We start from the raw sequence: 19,479 nt of genomic DNA, 5'->3' as shown, positions 1-19,479 counted from the left end.
CCTCTGTTAGCACAGCGTACACGTGTTTGGCCGTTGTTGTCCACATGTATATTTCTCAAGCAGCATGCTTGCCTAATTGCAGTTGGCATAGCTGCACAATACCATGCGATTCCTTGGCTCCCCGGGGAACAGGAAAGATCTCCATGGAAACAGACAGTAGCACTCGTTCTTTTGATAGTATTCTGACATGGCTGTAATAAAACTTCATTTATGACAATACATTACCGTGGTTTCACCACAGATTTTTGCAGACAAGAGCTGCCATTGCTGCCATCCATTTACTGTTTTGTGTTCTGAACGTCATATGCATGTTGCTCCCACTGTCAAGAAATTTCACTGCGAGAAAATGGATGCATAAGCAGAAGAGGACATTTAGTGCAATTTTTTTAATTGGACCAAAGGATCTGCATTATTTGGAGAGAAATAGCCCAAAAGAATACTAAAGACTGGGTTGATTGCAGAGTGGATTATTAATACAGCTCCTCCCACTGAAGGAAACAGGGAATATATGATCCAGAAGCAATTACACACCCAACTTCAGAGCAAAAGACCTACGTTATAGCAAGACATTTTGCTACTTCCAGATCTGCAGAAGGATACTACAGCAATATGGGGAGAAAAAGGCAAGAGCCTCAGTTTCCTCCAGGGTGTGCCTGGCTGAGGATGCTGGGTACAGAACAGGCAGGAGTAGGGGTACTCACTCATGCTGTTACTGATGACCATCAGCTTTACAGGAGGGAGGAAATGGCAACAAGAAGGAATCCAGATGCAGAGGAGGGAATGGAGATGCTTTGATTTAGGACATTTCTATCCAGACAAGGAAGACAGTTACACACCTCATTACAATAGCCTCCAACAACAAGTGGAAACTCTTTCCAATTTCTTGGCTTTTAAAACAGCCCAAACTGGACACGAAGACACAAACTCAGATGTTCTAAAACAATGGGTTTCTCTCACTGGGCACAGAAGACTGGTTCCCTTGCCACATTAGAGTGGCTGGTGGATGAATTCCACAAACAGTCCAGAATTTTATCCAATTCTTGCTGTATAGTCTCAACAAATACCAGCACTACTTATGTACTCATAATTAATTGTCTGCCAGTAGTTCATTTCAGCCATGCTGTTGGCAGAAGCCAGGTAATACTGGCTGAAAACCAATTAAAGGTGCTGAGGTTTGTCTGGCCAGCACCACATGGAAGTTGTCACACAGGGACAACTTCCAGAGACATAAAGATGTTGAGAAAGTCCTAGAGACTCAGCAGTACACTTCAAAAAGAAAGGTTACAATAACTGTAAGTTTAACATTCAGAGCTTTAAATACATTCACAGTTTTGACAGGTGATAAAAAAGACAATTTCCTGTTATGTTCATAGGCTTGTAGTAATTACAGGCTACTATTCCCAGAACCTAAGCAGCAGTGGGACAATGGCATTGTGGTGTAGCTTCCCCATTGCCTCTAATATCCCACAAAGATAGTAAGCACACGAGTAGCACTCACAGTAACTTGCCTCACTGATGCAATCGGTATGAGAAGCCAGTCCTGTCCCAGCACCAGACGGGGTACAACCTTGTATTGGGCTTGCACGGCAAGGTTTTGGTAGGGGGGGCCACAGGGGTGGCTTCTGTGAGAAGCTGCTAGAAGCTTTCCCATGTCCAATGGAGCCAATGCCAGCCAGCTCCAAGATGGACCCGCTGCTGGCCAAGGCCAAGCCGATCAGCAACAGCGGTAGCACCTCTGTGATAACATATTTAAGAAGGGGAAAAAAAAGTTGCTGCGGCACAGAAACTACAGCTAGAGAGAGGAGTGAAAACATGTAAGAGACTGCAGACCCCCAGGTCAGTGAAGAAGGAGGGGGAGGAGATGCTCCAGGTGCTGGAGCAGAGATTCCCCTGCAGCCCATGGTAAAGACCATGGTGAGGCAGGCTGTCCCCCTGCAGCCCATGGAGGTCCACGGTGGAGCAGATACCCACCTGCAGCCTGTGGAGGACCCCATACCGGAGCAGGAGAATGCCCAAAGGAGGCTGTGACCCCGTGGGAAGCCCGCACTGGAGCAGGCTCCTGGCAGGACCTGTGGCCTCCTGGAGAGAGAAGCCCATGCTGGAGCAGGTTTGCTGGCAGGACTTGTGACCCCACAGGGACCGACACTGGAGCAGTCTGTGCCTGAAGGACTGCAGCCCATGGAAGGGACCCATGGTGGACCAGTTTCTGAAGAACTGCAGCCCATGGGAAGGACTCACATTGGAGAAGTTCATGGAGAACTGTCTCTCGTGGGAGGGACCCCATGCTGGACCAGGGAAAGAGTGAGGAGTCCTGCTCCTGAGGAGGAAGGAGCAGCAGAGACAATGTGTGATGAACTGACCATAACCCCCATTCCCTGTCCCCCTGCACCACTGTGGGGGTAGGTAGAGAATTCAGGAGTGAAACTGTGCCTGGGAAGAAGGGAGGGGTGTGGGGAAGGTGTTTTAAGATTTGGCTTTATTAGCAATAAATTAAGTTAATTTTCCCCAGGTTGAGTCTGTTTTGCCTGTGATGGTAATCAGTTAAGTGATCTCTCCCTATCCTTATCTCAACCCACAAGCCTTTTGTTATATTTCCTCTCCCCTATCTAGCTAAGGCGGGGAGGGATAGAGCGGCTATGTGGTGCTTAGTTGTTGGCTGGAGTTAAACCATGACAAGCCTGCAGCGTTACCTGAAGCTAACAGGGTCCTGTTGTTTCTAAATCAGCAGCAGCATCATGGAACAAAACTAAGAGGTTCGACTTGCATACTACTAGAAGTCCACAAAATAAATGGTTAAACACCATCACCTCTTTCCATGAAAGGACAGCAGTCGCAATTCTTGCAGCCTGCACAATGAGCCACAAGACCTTATAGTCTAGGCAAGTATGATATATGCGGAAAGTCTTTTCATTTCTTAAAGTTTCAAGCTTCTATGTGATACTGAACATATTTAAGCACTTTTTAACATTAAAAAGAAAACAGTAACTGGTGACAGTACACCATGAAAAACTGCTTCCTAACACGCTCCCTCTTTCCAGCTTTTTTTCCAAGAAAAAAAACAAGTGGGAATGGAGAAAGGAGAGAAGAGAGCAATTAGAACATCCTTCATTAACAGCTGTTTCTAACTTACAGCTCAGGGTGTTCAAAAAGGGAGTACAGACATTAGAAAGACAACTTCCCCTCTAAGTTATTCTAGCAGGCATGGCCACAAAAGGATGGTATCACTGGTAGTGCAAGCATGAAGTATACTTTGGAGCAGCAACCTTGGCACATCATCGTATGTTTTCCTCAAATGCTGTATTTGGCATCTGTATTGGGAAGAGAGGAAGGAAATGCTACTGAAACAAAGACGTGTCAGGCTGAGCCGTTGCATTTTTGGCAGCAGCAACAGCTAGGCAGCTGCCAACACAGCTATAGGCTCAGTTCCCTGTAGCTGAAGTGCCCAGAGGAGGTTTCAGGAAGAAAATCATTGCTCTCCTCTCCCTCCCCCATCACTTCTTTTCCATGAAACATGGTAGGGACAAGAGAATGCCATAAAACATAGCAGCAAAGGCCGTCATCATCTTCAAAAGACAAGGCAGCAGGCATGCATCAAATGCATTTATTATGCTAGAGGGAAATGCAAGAAACTGGACAAAGAATTAGGATACTTGCCAAGTCATTTCCAGGTGAACTACCCAGAAGAGAACAAGCACTAACAGAGGAGATACCTGCAAATTATAATGCTGCTTTATCCAGTCATTATACCCATAGGAATCACAGGTCTTACAGGTGAAATGGTGGTCAAGTTCAGTGTAAGAAGCAGCCACGTTAGTTGTGTCAAGTTACAGTAAGGACAGAGGCAGCCTCCCGTTCTGGTATGTTCTTATTTTCACACAGCAGAGCTGGCTGCTGAGGCCCATCTCTCTATTTTTATTGCCCCAACTTCATCCAAAGGTATTTTCCATTTTCTTTCCATCCAGCTGGATAAGAAGGTTTCTTTTTGGCAAAGTACCGTGGACATATATGGGAACTACATCTCTTATCTGGAAATCTGATAGAAGTACTAGCTCCCTCCATGCCCAAAGGAAGACACAGAATGGCTGTAGATACTCTGCCATCTCTGTGATCTGAACTTGAGCATCATGCATCCAGACATGTACTCTTCGGTGACTCTGGCCAAAATTCCAAGCAAGCTATATCAGAAAGCCAATGTAATGACATATATGGTCCTGGAAATCCTGGCCTCAAGATCTCAGTACTTTTGCTTTAGACTCTGTTTCATGGAGTGTCAAATGCAATCACCAAGAACTCCTTGCCTCTACTGCCCATCTACCATTCAGGTTTTGGAGCACAAACTGTTTGTTTTGGATTTGGTAATCAACTTCTAAAGCACATGAAAGGATTATCAATAGCGGGAGGGGGGGATGGAATTAAAAACATCTTTTCTAACCATCTGTGTTTGAATAACAGCAAGCTATATGGGCCCAAACATGCTGTATTACTCAGAGACCAGTATGAGGCTGAACTGCCAACAAGATTTGAGCTAAAAACCATGTTGCTTAAGAGACTCTACAGCAAAGCTTAGAAATAAAACAGCTCTTGAATACATAATCTTTAGCTCAGCATATATTGGCATAAACAGGATGCCTATATCACTGTCCAAAGGTGAACCATTTGCCTTGAACTCCCCTTACTCTTATACCCCTTCTTATTGATGCTGACAAAACAGCTAGACTTTCTAGATGTTACTGCAGATGTTTTGTAGATAAATGCAGATTTTACCTTTTTCCACAGTTCAGAGTAAGCATTTGTTTCACCAGACACATACAGGCTATGGTTTGGATGTTCCTGTTTATCACTTCCTAAATTTATTCTCAAAAAATATTCCCTCCCACCTAGGCCAATCCTTCTCATCTTTTTGGTTTTTTGTTTTTGTTTTTTTTTTTAGTATGGAGTGTGGGGTTTTGGACTTGCATGCTGTTGACTGCACAAAGCCAAACCTAGTCCTTAATTGTGTACTTCATACACAACACTTCAGTATGAATTCTATCAATTTCACGGAATTTCCGACTTCTAGTTTCCTGTTAACTGACATGACCAAGACATTCAGTTCACCTTTCTCACATTTCCTTCCCTACTGTCTCAGAAGAAGTGCGTGAACCTCTACTCCTACAGACATTCTTACATAAATGACAAAACTACCCATACATAGGTGCACATGGTTCTCTCCTAAACAGACTTACTGGGTTTGAGTTAGAAATGTCAGTTGTACAACTGACTTCAGCATCACTCACGTACTAAAGTGTATGTTCCAATGTTTCTTCTGAAGGAATACTGTCAAAAGGGCACTAACCTTAAGCCATTGAATAGCTGCTTAGATTTATCCAATAAGTAGCAAAAGTCTGTCACTGTTTTCCTCTCTGCTTGAGGAATATCATCTTCAGCTCCTCCTGATGACATGATTTCTTTTAGGGCAAACTCAGTCCTGTGAAGAAGAAAATAGCTGTATTACTCAAAAATTGAGGACTACTATGAACTCATCCAGATTAGATGCATGTACAGTTCCATGGAGATGGTAACAAAGAGCATGCAATTTTCCCACAGGTTACTGTTCTCAGGAGTCATTAAAAATAACAGCTGAGAATCAAAGCATGGGACTAATTATTGCACAATGCACTAGTTAAGAGAGCAAAATTAAAAATAAAAAGCGGTACAAGAGTCATAAAATAAAATAACTCTGAGGACTGTATTCACAAACACAAGACTGCCAACAAGAGGAATGCAACACAAACAGTAGTTGGATTTCATACTTGGACAAAGAAATCCTCTCTAAATTTGCCTTTCTGCAGAGGTGTTTATCCTGCAGCCATATTTAGAGACTAGCCTCAGTTCTGTCTACATTTAATTTTCTTCTTTAACTGCTGAAAACAGTAGCTCACTAGTTCCTACTGCTAAAACATAGCAATTTTAGACAGAATGCTAAAAAATATCCAGCTTCCTCTCTACTTCTTCATGACTGTTTAATTCCATGGCTTGCACTGCCCACAATTATACCTGCAGATCTATTTTTACTGTTGATATGAGCAAAATGTCATATTGTATGGTAATCACCTGAACAAAAAACTAAGATATAATGTAGATAATCCTAGTACTGAGTAAGTAGGGAATATGAAGCCTATAAAGGCAGAGTGGCTTTTAAAAATCTTACTTGAAACATACATAGATATAAAATTATCTTTTTGATCATCTAAAGGTGAGCTCCAGATTTCTCAGCAGCCGCAAGAGAATATGCTCCCCTGAAAATGGCTGCCAGGTCTTTAGCTCTTCTGTGCTCTCTTAAGAATTTTTGTGCAAGATAAACACAGCTCTAACTGGGCAAATGCAGAGCTTTTACTTTCAGCAACATCTCTACCAGTTCTGGTAAGCACTTTTGTTAAGCAATAAGTTTCCATTTGTGCACAAGCTCTGTTTGGATGCTATTCACACAAATAATTACCTACAAGTCCCAGTTCAAGCCAGGAAACGGCAAAGCTAACTCCTTACAGTCATTGGAAAGTACCCAGAAGCATCTTTCACCAATTGTCATGAAAAACTTTCACAATAACCAGACTTTATAAATACTTCCCTGAACAAACACTTCATGCCTACCAAACACAGACGAAAATCAGCAGTTCCCCCCGCAGCTTTTGGGAATAAGTTAGTGAGCGTATCCTGCCAACCAAGCAGTTTCATCATTTCCCAGTTTAGACAAGATGCAGCACACATTCACTTGTCTTTTACACACCCATGTGACAGTGCACTAGAGCACTAGTGCAAGGACATTGGGTGCACTGCACAAACCGCTTGTTGGAAGAGTTCCAGAAAAAGGTAGGAAGTAGCTACATATTGTCAAGTAGCTGCAGTATGGGTGCCAGACAGTGTAAGAGAGTTCAAAACATACCAACCAGATGTCAAAAGCTGTTGGTATGAGCCTAGTAAGCAGGACATGAATATTGAGAAGCACCAGCCTGTGTTTGAAATCTCTAAACATTTACGTTCACACAGCACGAAACAAACAACACTGAGTACTTAAAGCACCAACGTATGAAATCGAAGTGAACAGTGAGGGCTAAAAAACAGATGTCAGAAGTAGCCAGGAGGTGATTCAGGAATTTCAGGAAGAGGGACAATACCCCAGGTTCTGTGTGCTCCGCAGCAAGGGTGCCCTAATTCCTCCAGCGAGGCCCTTGGATTCTGCAGCACTCCACTGTAGTAGACCAGGCACTCTGGAGCAGCTTCAGATACATTTTCAAAAATTGAGGAGCTTGCTTAAATTGCAAAGTATGTTTCATACAGTCTGTATATCATTCCTTTAATTTAATGGTAAAGTCAATTTTATTTTATGCTACCCTTAAGTTATAGTATCCAACTACCCCAACCACTGCTAACATTGGCCAACTGAATCTGGGTTAGCCCTGGCATAGGCAAGTAAAACCAACTGCAGTTCTCATGTTGGGGGAGTCCACTAGACCCACTGCGAAGAGGGCCATTTATGCAATCAATAAAAGATATGCTAGAAAATTCACTGCCTGCCAATCTGAAAGGTATCAGAAGGCAGGAAGAATACTTGTTGCAGAGAAAGGAGAAAAAAAAAATCTCTTTCAGGTTACAGACAATGAAGGTATATTTTGAAAGCCTACTCCAAGCCCAGCCAGTTCCTAAATATTTAGCACAATGCTAGTTTGTGGAAAATGAGAACTGAGAGAAAGGAAAAAAATTTTTAAAAAAGAAAAAAAAAAAAAAAAAAAGAGAGAGATTACCAAACTGAAAATAAAACATTGGAGAACGCTCGGGATGGTCAGCCTTCTGATACGGCTGTCGGCATGTGGGTCTGGACCTATTACTGATGCAGAGGGCAAAAGCACCTTTTCTGCTCATGGAAAGAAACTGCCGAAAGCAGAGGGAACAACCTGTCTTCTTATCAGAGACTGCTGATGAAGGAACCTAGGAAACAAACCACATTTAAGCACATTCTGACATTGCATGGAGACCTGAAAAATTAGTATACCCTGGAGACGCTCCACTAGGACATTCAGTTTTTCCTTATTCACAGGTTCAGAAATGAAAAAATGATTGCTGTAATCAAACCACACAGATGGTATTAATGCAACCAGTAGCCTGACTTTAGGCTAGACTGTGGTATTATATAGGCAGGGTGAGGAGTAAGAGGCAGAGACTTACATGAAGAAGCAAGCAAAAAGAGCACACTTACTAGAATAGTCAGGAATTCACTTTTTGAAAGAGACAAAATAAAGTTAACTCTCAGTCACTCAAACTTATCTCCAGAAAAGAATCCCTACTGGTAAAAAAGACTGTTCCACACAAAAGACATGAAACTACAGTACCCGCAAAATTACATCTTCACTCTACAACTAAGTTGAAATCTTAAAAATCACATATATCAACAGGTGTATACATACATCAAGACTTTAGCTTGTGTTGCTTTAGAGATCAAAATATCAATAAAAGCCTGATCAAGTTCCACTTTAAAGTGAAGTTGCCACAAGCACAAAAAACAGAGAACTAAAAAAACCCCACAAACCCACACCACCAAAGTGAAGCACCAGAAACACAAATACGAAAGGAAGGGATGGGAGAACAAAAAATTCACTAGAATACAGAGATAAATGGTTAGTTCAGGGGGAAGACAACAAACCCCTGTACCCTCTAGAATGAGTATCTTACAAAAAGTTCAGGTTCATTTGCAAGAAGCATCTTTGGGTTTTATGTATAGAGGGCCTGCCTGCCAGACAATGTCTTACTACAACAATAAAAGACATCTGATTGAACTGTATGTCACATGAACTTAGCAAAGACAATAAACACTAGATTGTGCTGAAAACTGTAACAGTTCCACTGCATATTATTACCCCTACATTTTATATTATTTAAACAGATGATGACCATCACAAACATGGGAGGCTCTCGGTGTTCCAGGGAAGGTTATCACTGTAAACCACTACTACTGAACATGACCAAAACAGTGGTTTAAAACAAAGAGATGTACTCATATCATTAAGGTACTGCAGCTCAAACTTTTGTGTGTGTGTGTGTGTGCACGTGTGTGTGAGATGGCAAAATTTTCACAGACCTTCTGCTAAAATTTCTAAGTTTGTTCATGATTTTAATTTCCATTAAAACCAATACTCAGCAATAGAATGTTGATACAAAAAAGACTGAAATACAGCTAGTAGCAGTAAACTAAAAAAACCTCATTATGATAGTTGCTGCCATGAAAACACCCCTACCATTCAGCATTCCAAATATGCCTTCTACCTGGTTCTAATCTGGATTCCCATATGTATTTCATATGATATGAAAGAAAGACTTGCATGTTAGACCTGGAATAAAACACTCAATGCATACTTTCATCAGCATGCTTTGAATTACACATTTAATACTTATTCTAAAAAGGGCTTTGAACAGAACTCTCTCTGAGAAACTCGAAAAACTCTGCCCTGTATCGTGGTCTGTAAAAATTATACCTACCAGCTTTGCAGACATGCTTAGCCTAAATTCAATGTTTGTCAAACATTTTGATGGTATTGCTCCCACTCAACCTTAAGCACCTAAACAGTAAAACAGATGCAAAAATTAATCTCATTTTCTACTGACGCTTTTAAAGGGGGGGAGGTGACCAGAAGACACTTGATCTAAGACATCAGAATGAACGGAAAGGATTCTGGGTGCTTATGAAAAGCTATTCCATTAGTACTTAATAAATTAAACACAGAAGCCTCAATGTGCCCTCATTTCTGGGTTATTTTATAATAAAACAGCTAAATCACAGTTAAAAGTAGAATGAAATGAAACCTTAATTACCCACACAATTATGAAACTATCTCTGTTCTTAATGACCTGAAGATGCAAGCACAATTGCCTGTGGGACAGAATAGATGCAACAGACATAACACCTCTGGGATGATAGAACGAGTATGCTCAAAATAATCAGCTTTGGACAGTGACAATGGATGAGATCAAGTTTCACTCTCTTGCAGGATAATTAAAGGCATGTTCTGGCTCTGCCAGATATTACACTCGGAAAACAGCAGTACTTCTAAACTATCCAGTGTATTTACACATGTACATGGTATAGTGGAAAGTCCTACTGAAAATCCTTAACGGTTACATTTTAAAAGTAAGTATTAGTCCTGCTCAGAATTTGACTGAATTTCTTACTACATGTCAAACTCATCTTCATGATGATTATAAAATAACACCATACAGAAAATACATTATAAAAATATTAAGACTGAATCACGTCATGGGCAAACAGAATCTTCCTTCTAGGAAAAAATAATCAGGAAAAGAAATAAGGGGTTCAACCAAGAAAGAAATAAAAGCACTGAAGATTTAAGTGGAGTAGTAATAAGCATGACAATTTCCCTCTGTGATATATCTTCAGAAAAGCTGCCAGAAGGTAATTCTTCTACAGATCTCAAATTCAAATAAGCATTTTGGTTACAGACATGAGACAGGCACTGCTGCAGTTTAAACCCTGGTTTCACTCAGCCACAGCACATGCCTGAATGTGAAGGAAAGATGGGAAGGGAAGATGGAAAGAAAGAGGACAACAGGAGCCGTTAAATGATAGGTAAAGCTGGCTTTTCCAGCTGACAGAGAAGGAAAATGAAATTAGTTATCTCATGCACTGGTTTTGGCTTATCATGCTCTGAAGGGGGTGGTATTTGATGCTGTACAAAGAAAGAACTACTATCACAAGCAGCTCAGGAAAGGAGGAGGTCTTCCCTGCACTAAAGAGTGTGTTGTAATGCAGCAGCATTACAGACAGGAGAAAGAATTATTATTAGAAACAGCAAGTGGGCACAGCAAAGGGAGGAATATAGCTACTCACATCGCCCTTTCCTCAGGGACTTCTAAGCTCCAAATGAAAAACATAAATAAAATGCAACCAGTAGGGGCTTCTCCTTCTCTTTGATACCAGAAGTAACCCCACAGATCTGGGCTCCTCTTCTGCAAACAGACAGTTCTCCCAGTTTTGACAGCCCAGCTACACCAGAAATAGCACCTACTTAATTTTTTGTTCTTGTGTTTGATGCTTTTTGCTTTCTTTCATGCAAAATAAACTATTGGGCTGTTTTGCATGAAAATGTTTCTTCTTTTTTCTTAAGTAGTGTATGTTAAAAAAATGTCTCCAGAGTACAAAAGGAGACACTGAAACATCGGTTTAAAAGACTGTTAAAATAAGTCAGAAAATGGTGACTTCCAGCAGAACTTTTTATTCTCTTAAAGATTTTGCCAACTCCTCAGGCCATACAAGGCAGAAAAACTGTGCTAGCCAAGCATTGCACTTTGCATGCCAGGTTCTTTCCAACGCACACACTCTCAGAACGCACAACTCCAGGTTTGCTTAGTACAATACATTCATAGATTTTACAAATTCATCCCGTTGCAGCACCCAGGGTAGAAGAGCTTACAGGCATCCCAGAGGATGGCAAGACTATGCAAAGCAGTTGGAGCTGAAAGGCAGCAGGAGGCAGGGTATGGGAAACGGATGAAAGTTTCATGATGCTAGCCAGTATTTTTAAAGTTATGTGCCACTTACATCACAAACGTTTCCACTTCCCTGTGGTTTGCCGTCTTTTGGCTAAGGTTTTCCAGGCTCAGCTGGAAGGAAAAAAGAGTGCTGAAGTCAACAGTATGCGCTCCTTACTGGCCCTATACTGGGACTCAGGCCTGTAAAGCAAGGCACGCTTTGTGAATAGTGACAGAATACTCTGGTTCAACGAAATCAAGCTGACAATGAAAGTCAAGCATAGATGTGTTAAATAACTGTATTACATACACATCTACTTAGCCAGATTTATTACTTAGCCAGGATCACTATGACCTGCCATTCAGCTGCCTGGTAGAAGAGGGTGGTCATAACTTCACACCTGACACTTACAAGCAAATAAAACCTCACTCCACAGAAAATTTAGTGTTACTGTAACTGTATGGCATACTGTGCAGGTGAAGTTAGGAGTGTATAAACCCTGTTGAGTAAGGACAGGCAGAATCGGGGCAGTTTCCTAGAGCTGCATAGCAGCGTTGGCTGGACGTGGCACCTTGACCTCCTGACAGAGCACTTGTACAACCAATCTGCCTTTTTTTTGAGCCATGGCTTCTGCTCAGTTGTGGAATCTTGAGTGTCTCCTGCCTTCCAGTCAACCTGGACAGCCTCATCACATGAGTATGTAGAGGATAAAAGCTGTGAGTACCTATTAGCAGTGTTTTATCTACTTCACCTAAATGATCAATTGAAAGAGTAACTCTCTTCTCACTAGACCATCAGCATTAGACTTCAAACTCTCATCTTGTACTACTAGAGGCAATCTCCTTACAAAGACTTTAGCAGCACATTTGTTCTGTCTGGTATTTTACCAAGGAAATTAGAGTCCGAACTACAGAACACAAGCAGTATGGAGTACAGATACTTCACATACATGATATACAACCTGTCTTTCTTCAAAACCACAAGAATTTAGTCTTAAATTTTTAGACATTTATACTTCAAACTATCACTTGCAGAAAAAATTGTATGATTTTGTAAGTATAAGCATGAGCGCATCTTTCAGAAGCAACTCTTCCAAAAATCAGAACACGTCACTTGTTGTGTCATTTAACAGGTGACTTCACGTACCTTACAAATACTGATCTCCATGGCGTTCCAGCCTTCCAAAGATAAAGTTTGGATGTTAAATATTCACACTATGCACAGGAACAAATGTATTACAATGCAGAGAACTGATCAATGTGACCCAGTGAAGCTTCTTGGCTAAAATTAGAATGAGAATCTGTATTTTATTTCAGGCTCCAGCTGTTTTGATTACCAAGCCTTCAGCTCTGTCCCTTAAATAACCCATACACAACCTTCTGAACAGGACAGCAGACACAAATCTAACAGGACAATCCAGGATGGTTAATGTTGGGGATGGGGATAGGAGGGAGAGGAAGAGCATTCTCTTTCTTTGGAAGAAATGCTCTTGTTTTTTTTCACCCACCCACCTGAAGACAGCAAAATGCAAACCAAGCAGTAGACTAAGGTGGGTTGACTATATTGATTAACCGTTAGCCTGAGAATCAGAACTATCTGTCACAGATGTAATACAGAACAGTAAACTGCCATACCAGCTACAAGTCCCAAACTCTTGCTGATCTGGTGTCATTGCTTGCATCAAATACAATTGGCTTGGGGTTTACAGTTGAAGCTCTGATTAATATTATAATGCTGGAGTTGAGTAGGAAGTATGTGCTTAGACAAGTGAACTAATGGTAAGGGTAAGTGCATCCCGATTCACAGCTTCATGGATAGTTTTACCATTTTAATCAGGAAATCACAGCACAGAAATATAAACTCTGTTTTTCAAATGCTTCCCACTCCTTACTTAGAGATGCAAGTGGTAACCAAAAAGCAAAAGCAAAAGCAAACACACTTTCCACACCTAGTTGACACAGGAATTTCCCCACACTAAGACATTATTAGAACAGCTCTCCACAGAAACCAATGGTGGAAAATACATTCCAATCTATCAGGATTTTAAAGGTCTCAAACCCTGAGCCAAAGAGACCAGCTCTCTTTTCACTTTCCATCCTGACATATCTCCCACAGCATCACTGCCAAAAGGGGACGTGACAAAAACCAGATGCACAGTTGGTATCTATTTCTTATCCGCAAATTAATCACACAGATAAAACTAAGCTCTTGATCATTCATACCCAAAGCCTGGAACCATCGTATCTCAAATCTCTACCAAGAAACATCCGATCTTACCTCTGTCAAGCAAGATGTCTACCTTTGCTCTCTAGTTGCCTCTCCTTTTCTTCTACAGACTGGCATACTTGCCTCTCATGTCTTCTTTCAAAGCTATATTACACGTTTTGGGAAAACCATCTGTGCGTTTCCATGTAATCTGCTCAGAGTGCTAGTCCTGACAGAGCCTCAGACAACACAAAATTAATTAGAACCCAAATTCATTCCTCTCACCAGAATACCTAATTCTGCATTGAGAGCTACTGTCCTGAAGTTCCTGAGACACCACTAAGTTCCACTCAAGACACACTGAAAGAAATAACAACCCCCTCCGATACACAAGGGTGTGCACGCACCAAAAGCTTCGCAGACTGCTGGAGTCAGTACTTCAGAGGGAATGGCAAGGAGCAGTTATACATCAGACCATTTCTTTATAAAATATATGGAGGGAAAAAAAGTATTTCTTTATTATTCCAAGGTTTTTAGTAAAACTTGGAACTAAACACAGACATTTCTCATCCCCAACCACTGTTCACCTCAGGGCACGTCTGCACTGCAGTGGCTGCAGCTCTTCCAGATGGACCAAGCTCCTTTTACAGTAGCTCACTTGGACGCTGCAGGAGGCATCTGCGAGCTGGCTGAGACCACGCCAGGACTCCTGGTAGGGTTTGTAGTCCAGGACAGCAATACCCAGGTCTAGCTTAAAGAACAACCAGAATGTTTCTGTACCAGCTATGCTTGCTGCTGTATAAACATGCACACAGAAGACACAATGAAAGGGACTTAGGCAGAGCCCAGGCTTTGGAGGCATTTTTTGTTTGAACACCACAATAAAAAGCAACTTAAAATGTAACTTAAGAAAGAGAAACAAGTAGCTATTTTATTTAGCTGATAACACTGGTCAAATCGTGTTCACTCTGCCTGGGCATTTGCTTATTTCAAAAGGGCCCTAAGGAGAAATGCAGCCTGAAAGAGGAGGGTGAAAAACTTATATTTTGTAAACAAATTACAGTGTGGCTGACTGAAAATCACCTGCAAATGCAATTAGTTCTACTCCTATTGGGAATTCTCCAAGAAAATATTTTTCCTACTAAAATATACCATTTTTACAGCTAAATTGCAGAAGCAGTAGCATCTCTAAAGATTAAGCAAGAGGGAAGACATTTTTAAAAACATACAAACCCAGCTGAGCCTGTGACACTAGCCCACACACTTGTGCATGAACAGTCATCCTCTCTTTTACAGCAAGCAGAAGTCTGGTCCCACATCAACCTGTATGTGGCCCTACCCATCACAACCACCCCAGCTCTCCCACCCAGCAAAGGGAAATGCTTCAACTATCCTGGGGCTCCATGCATGCTGAGTGTCTGGCCAGATGCCTCCTACAAAAGGTAACAACTCTCTTCTGTCTGTCCTTCCCTTTAACAGATGCACTAAACACGTCACTCTTCTTCAACTCCAAGTTTTGTGAAAATAACTTGCTAGATAATCTTCAGGACCTTTCTCCCTACAGCAACACCGGTTACATTGGACAAGTGATTTAAAAGCTGCTTGGAGAAGAAGAAAAAAGAGGAAGCCTGACTGTGCAATTGCATAAACTTTGTTTCCTAAAAAGGGGAAATGAGCGGTAAGGGGATACATAAGAAAACAAGATAAAAACACGCACGCACAATTTTCCAGATGCACGCTGCTGTATCAAGTGGAAGTGACAGACAGCAGGTACACAGAGTTATGCAAGAATTTTATTTTATTACTGCAAACTGAAAGTTTAATACTTTCACATGAATGTCTAGTTCATTCTTCAGCATACCAGAAGACCAGATTTGCAAACAGTCTCATATTAAGACATCAGAGTTAACATGAGCTGCCACCTCTGCATTACCTTTGACACTGCAACGGGAACAGTCTCAAGACTTCCTGTAGGGAAACAGCCAACACCACAAATTCGACTCCATTCTGAGTCAAATGAGTTTGTATATCCAGCATGCAGTGCCAATCCTATTATTTTAGGTTCAAATAAGTACTTAGTCTATAGAATCAGGCTTTTAATTTGTTTTACACATCTTTAAAAATCCTTAAAATTACTTAAAACACACCTGTCTGTATCCAGAACTGCAGCTTTGGCATTTTTTCTCCCAGAACAACACGGAGCTGCTCATTAACATCATACCATGGAAACAAGAGTGTTGTCCCTTCCTGCATTCTACATTGAGATCATCTAAGCCACACCTTATCAGCAGACTCTTCTAAATTCACTATGGGCAGATGCACTTTAAATACAAGAGACTACGATACCACCATGGGATGCACGTGGCCTTTTTCAATTACCTTCATAACACAAAACTTTTGCTTCTCTTCTTTATGTTTCTGCCACTGGCAATTTGTTCCACCTTTGTCCATTCTCCGCCCTCTGTGATCCCTCTTTCACTGCAGTTCATGACCTTTTGTGTATAGGATGAACAAAGGGCAAAGGCTAAAAATGTCATCACAGTTGGGCCTCTGCTCTTCTACTGACTTAACTAGATTGCTACTAAAAATGAGCTCAAGCTCAAAGTCAGACCAAGGCAGAGTTTCTGGGTCATCGGACTCCAGGAATCCCCAGAAGATGGTTCAGAAGCAATGTGGAAGAGGATGCAAGTGCTTCCTTTCATCCAAATTCAAATCATGAATCTGTAGTGGTGCCTGCATACCACCTACATGGTACTCGGTAGTCATCTGCATTGTATGAAAGAGCAATAGAAAAAAGAACATCAGGCTGGCCTACTCTTGGCAGGGGTGGGAGGGGAAGAAGGGAGATAGAAAAACACCATCAGCTGCAGCGGGCTGAGCTGTGTGTATTTACATTTCACAAGCTAAACTATTTAGTGGTTTATTTACACACAATGTTCTTGGAGCAGCTAAAATGCCAGTTGTGTTTTATCTTGATTTTGTGGCAATGCACATAAGCCACAAAATCATAGAAAGAGTCTGCAAATGCGATATGAACCTCATACATCTGGAAAAGCACGTAAGCCACTGTGGGAAGAGAGAAAGATTTTGGAAGCACAAGCACAACAAGGGTTGAAATGCATCAGTTATGACAAGACACCAAAAGGCAACCCAGGGACTCAAAAGCAACGATCAAGTCACAATACAACAGCTTACGCTGCAGGGAATGCACATCCCAGTATAACTCTCATAGCCAAGTCAACCTACAGCAAGGCATACCGGGGCCTCAGGTCTCTCTGGGCTGCCCCTCCATGTTAGAGTGAGGAGGGAATTGCAGTCAGCTCCATTTTATGCACATTTGATGGCAAGACGCCAACACAACTGTTGACTGAGCCAAATCTGGGCCCCCTTGAACTAAGCCATCACCTAAAGCAGGGCGGAAAAGCACATGCCTCTCGCATCTAGAGCGGCCAAGTTCCTGAAAAGCATCTGAGCTACAAGATAGGTTGGGTTTTTTTTTTCCTTTCTTTACTCAGAAAACGACTGATGTTTTAACTCTTTGATGTACACTCATTAATTGAAAACTGAACAGTTGCTATACAATACAGCTTGATGTTAATGGGATGGAGAGACTTCTTTCTAGCAAGTGAAATTTACTACGTGGCCCAAATGGCAGTTCAGGCCAGCGTCCGATCTGAAGGGCAGTTATCATCACACTCTGCATCTTAGATGTTAGCAGTCTCAGCCAAGGTGTCAATGGCTGCTTTCCAACTGGAACCTTACTCTGACAAAAGAGAATGCAGTACAAGCTAGGGAAAGCTTTTTGATCCGTTCAGTTCACTTCTTCCCTCCAAACTGATGTTCGGAGGTAAGCTGCCAGCAAGCTTGGGAACTGCACTGAGAGTGTCACCACTCCGGGAATTCACCCTCCTGAGTGGGAACTGCTCCCAGACCGTTCCTCTGCCACACAGCAGAGAAATCCCTCTGCTGACTTCTGCTTTAATTATATTTAAAAAATTCAGCTTCTAGTCTGCATTCCATTATAATAATAGCAATAATTAAAAATACTTCAAACGATGAGTCCTCTAAACCTGCTCTTCCATCCAGGCTTTTTGGCATCACACACTTCCTTTCTTGACTGACATCCTCAGGGAACCAGACTGATGGTTATTCTATTCTATTCCTGTTGCAGGGCTGTACTGCATTCTCTCAGCACATGTAAACTGCTAGGTAATATTTGTGTTGGCAACTAACTTACATACTTTACAGAAACAGACCTCTATTTGACCCTCCATGAAGCTCCCACACACAATTTGGTCCACTCCTTTAAACTGTTTCCTTCTGCTGCAACACATACCCCATTCTATACCTTTGTTTCTAGCCTGTTTAAAAACTACATATCCAGAACAGAGCTTATGTGCTGAAAGAGAGCAACTTGGCTACAAAAGCCAAGCCTGCAGAATGTTCTTGTGCAAGAATATCGAATAAAATTATTACAAAACTTGCATGTACAGGTCCTGGTTTTGCTTCTACAAAGACTGCTCCAACTGAACATTTCTGTGAAAAAAAAAAAAAACAACAAAAAACACCTACAAAAAGTTCTGCGAAAAAAGACATTAACACACAGATTTCTGTGATAAGACTCAGATAGCTGTATCGTGCTTTGTGGGGTTGGGGGGAGGGGGAGGTGTTTAAAATACAGTTAAATTTTAGCTGTTTAGGCCGTAACATCACCTCAGAATAGACTTTCACACCAGAACTCTTCCTTCCCTGCCCAAAGCACACCATGCAGAATAAAAGACAAGCCAACAAAGTAACATGTCCAGATGATGAAATGAATTCCCATTATCCATTTATACCACGGCAGTTTATCAACAACTCCATTTAAAGCCAACAGAGCTAAACCAGAATAAAAGTGATGCAAAAAGAGGCGAAATCTGACTGGCACACGCCAGGGCGAGCGCAGCTGCAGTGCAAGCAGAGGACTGTGCAGTCACATCATGTGACAGGAGCGGCGCTGGCAGCAGAGGAGGGAGAGCTACAGCCCCCGTCCTCCCACCTTCATAGATCTGTGCCTTCAGTGCAACATTCTGGACAACACAATTTAATTTCAGTGCAGAACTGACTCGAGTTATAAGCGTCTCAACATTTTGAATTGTTATTCTCCATTTTTATTACTTCCCTCCATCAAATAAAACAGTAACACAAAAACAAGAAACAATACAGGCAAGGTACGTATTCCTGCCACTGCTAAGCACTTCCAGCGTTTTATCACTTGTAGATCTAGTTTCTCAGCTGAGCATGTTGAACACAAAACACAGTGCTGCTGTCTGTATCATTCTTACATATAGAGCTTAGCCCAACTAGTCATTTTTGTGATAACATCTTCCAATGTTTGTAAGGGACTTGGATTGCCAATTGAATTTTGAGGCTGTATTGTACCTGTATTTCAAGATAAGACAATGATCACAATCTCCTTTGTAGCACAGCAAAATATTTCTTCTCTCCATATAGTTGCTGTGAATGGTTTTTACATTTTCTGTAGCAAAGAACCTGGCTATCACATTTGTGTACGCTATCTGTATTATTTTGGCAGCCCAGAATGATTGGAGAGTTATGCTCTTTGCTTCTAGTTAAGTGACTCATTGTTTCTTTCATTTAACATAAATTGTGATCCAGTTTATCAAAACATCTTAAAAGAGAGTGACTTATCTGATTTGAAAATGAAACATCTTTTTTTCTACGAACGTGACCTACAGTCAGGTGTCATGCTTCTT

The 19,479-nt window shown here is 41.5% G+C and overlaps 2 protein-coding genes across 7 annotated transcripts in view; one reads left to right on the top strand and one right to left on the bottom strand.

Moving 5' to 3' along the window:
• RPL35 (ribosomal protein L35) overlaps positions 1 to 19,479 on the top strand; it is a 152,643-nt gene that overhangs the window by 129,092 nt on the left and 4,072 nt on the right. The gene's annotated exons all lie outside the window — the stretch shown is intronic.
• SCAI (suppressor of cancer cell invasion) overlaps positions 1 to 19,479 on the bottom strand; it is a 50,878-nt gene that overhangs the window by 29,533 nt on the left and 1,866 nt on the right. For 3 of the 6 annotated variants that reach the window (XM_069771403.1, XM_069771404.1, XM_069771405.1), the window contains 3 exons: positions 11,588 to 11,649; positions 7,155 to 7,256; positions 5,336 to 5,467 (listed from right to left, as the gene is read on the bottom strand). In XM_069771403.1, the coding sequence (XP_069627504.1) occupies positions 5,336 to 5,467; positions 7,155 to 7,256; positions 11,588 to 11,649 (296 nt within the window). The remainder of the gene's footprint in view (positions 1 to 5,335; positions 5,468 to 7,154; positions 7,257 to 11,587; positions 11,650 to 19,479) is intronic. The other 3 variants (XM_069771406.1, XM_069771407.1, XM_069771408.1) reach the window with 3 other exon arrangements.

The sequence above is a fragment of the Haliaeetus albicilla genome, chromosome 26 (assembly GCF_947461875.1).
Source record: "Haliaeetus albicilla chromosome 26, bHalAlb1.1, whole genome shotgun sequence".
NCBI classification, from domain to species: Eukaryota; Metazoa; Chordata; class Aves; order Accipitriformes; family Accipitridae; genus Haliaeetus; species Haliaeetus albicilla.
Note: the sequence above shows the minus strand (reverse complement) of the source record. Positions and strands in the feature narration are given on the sequence as shown.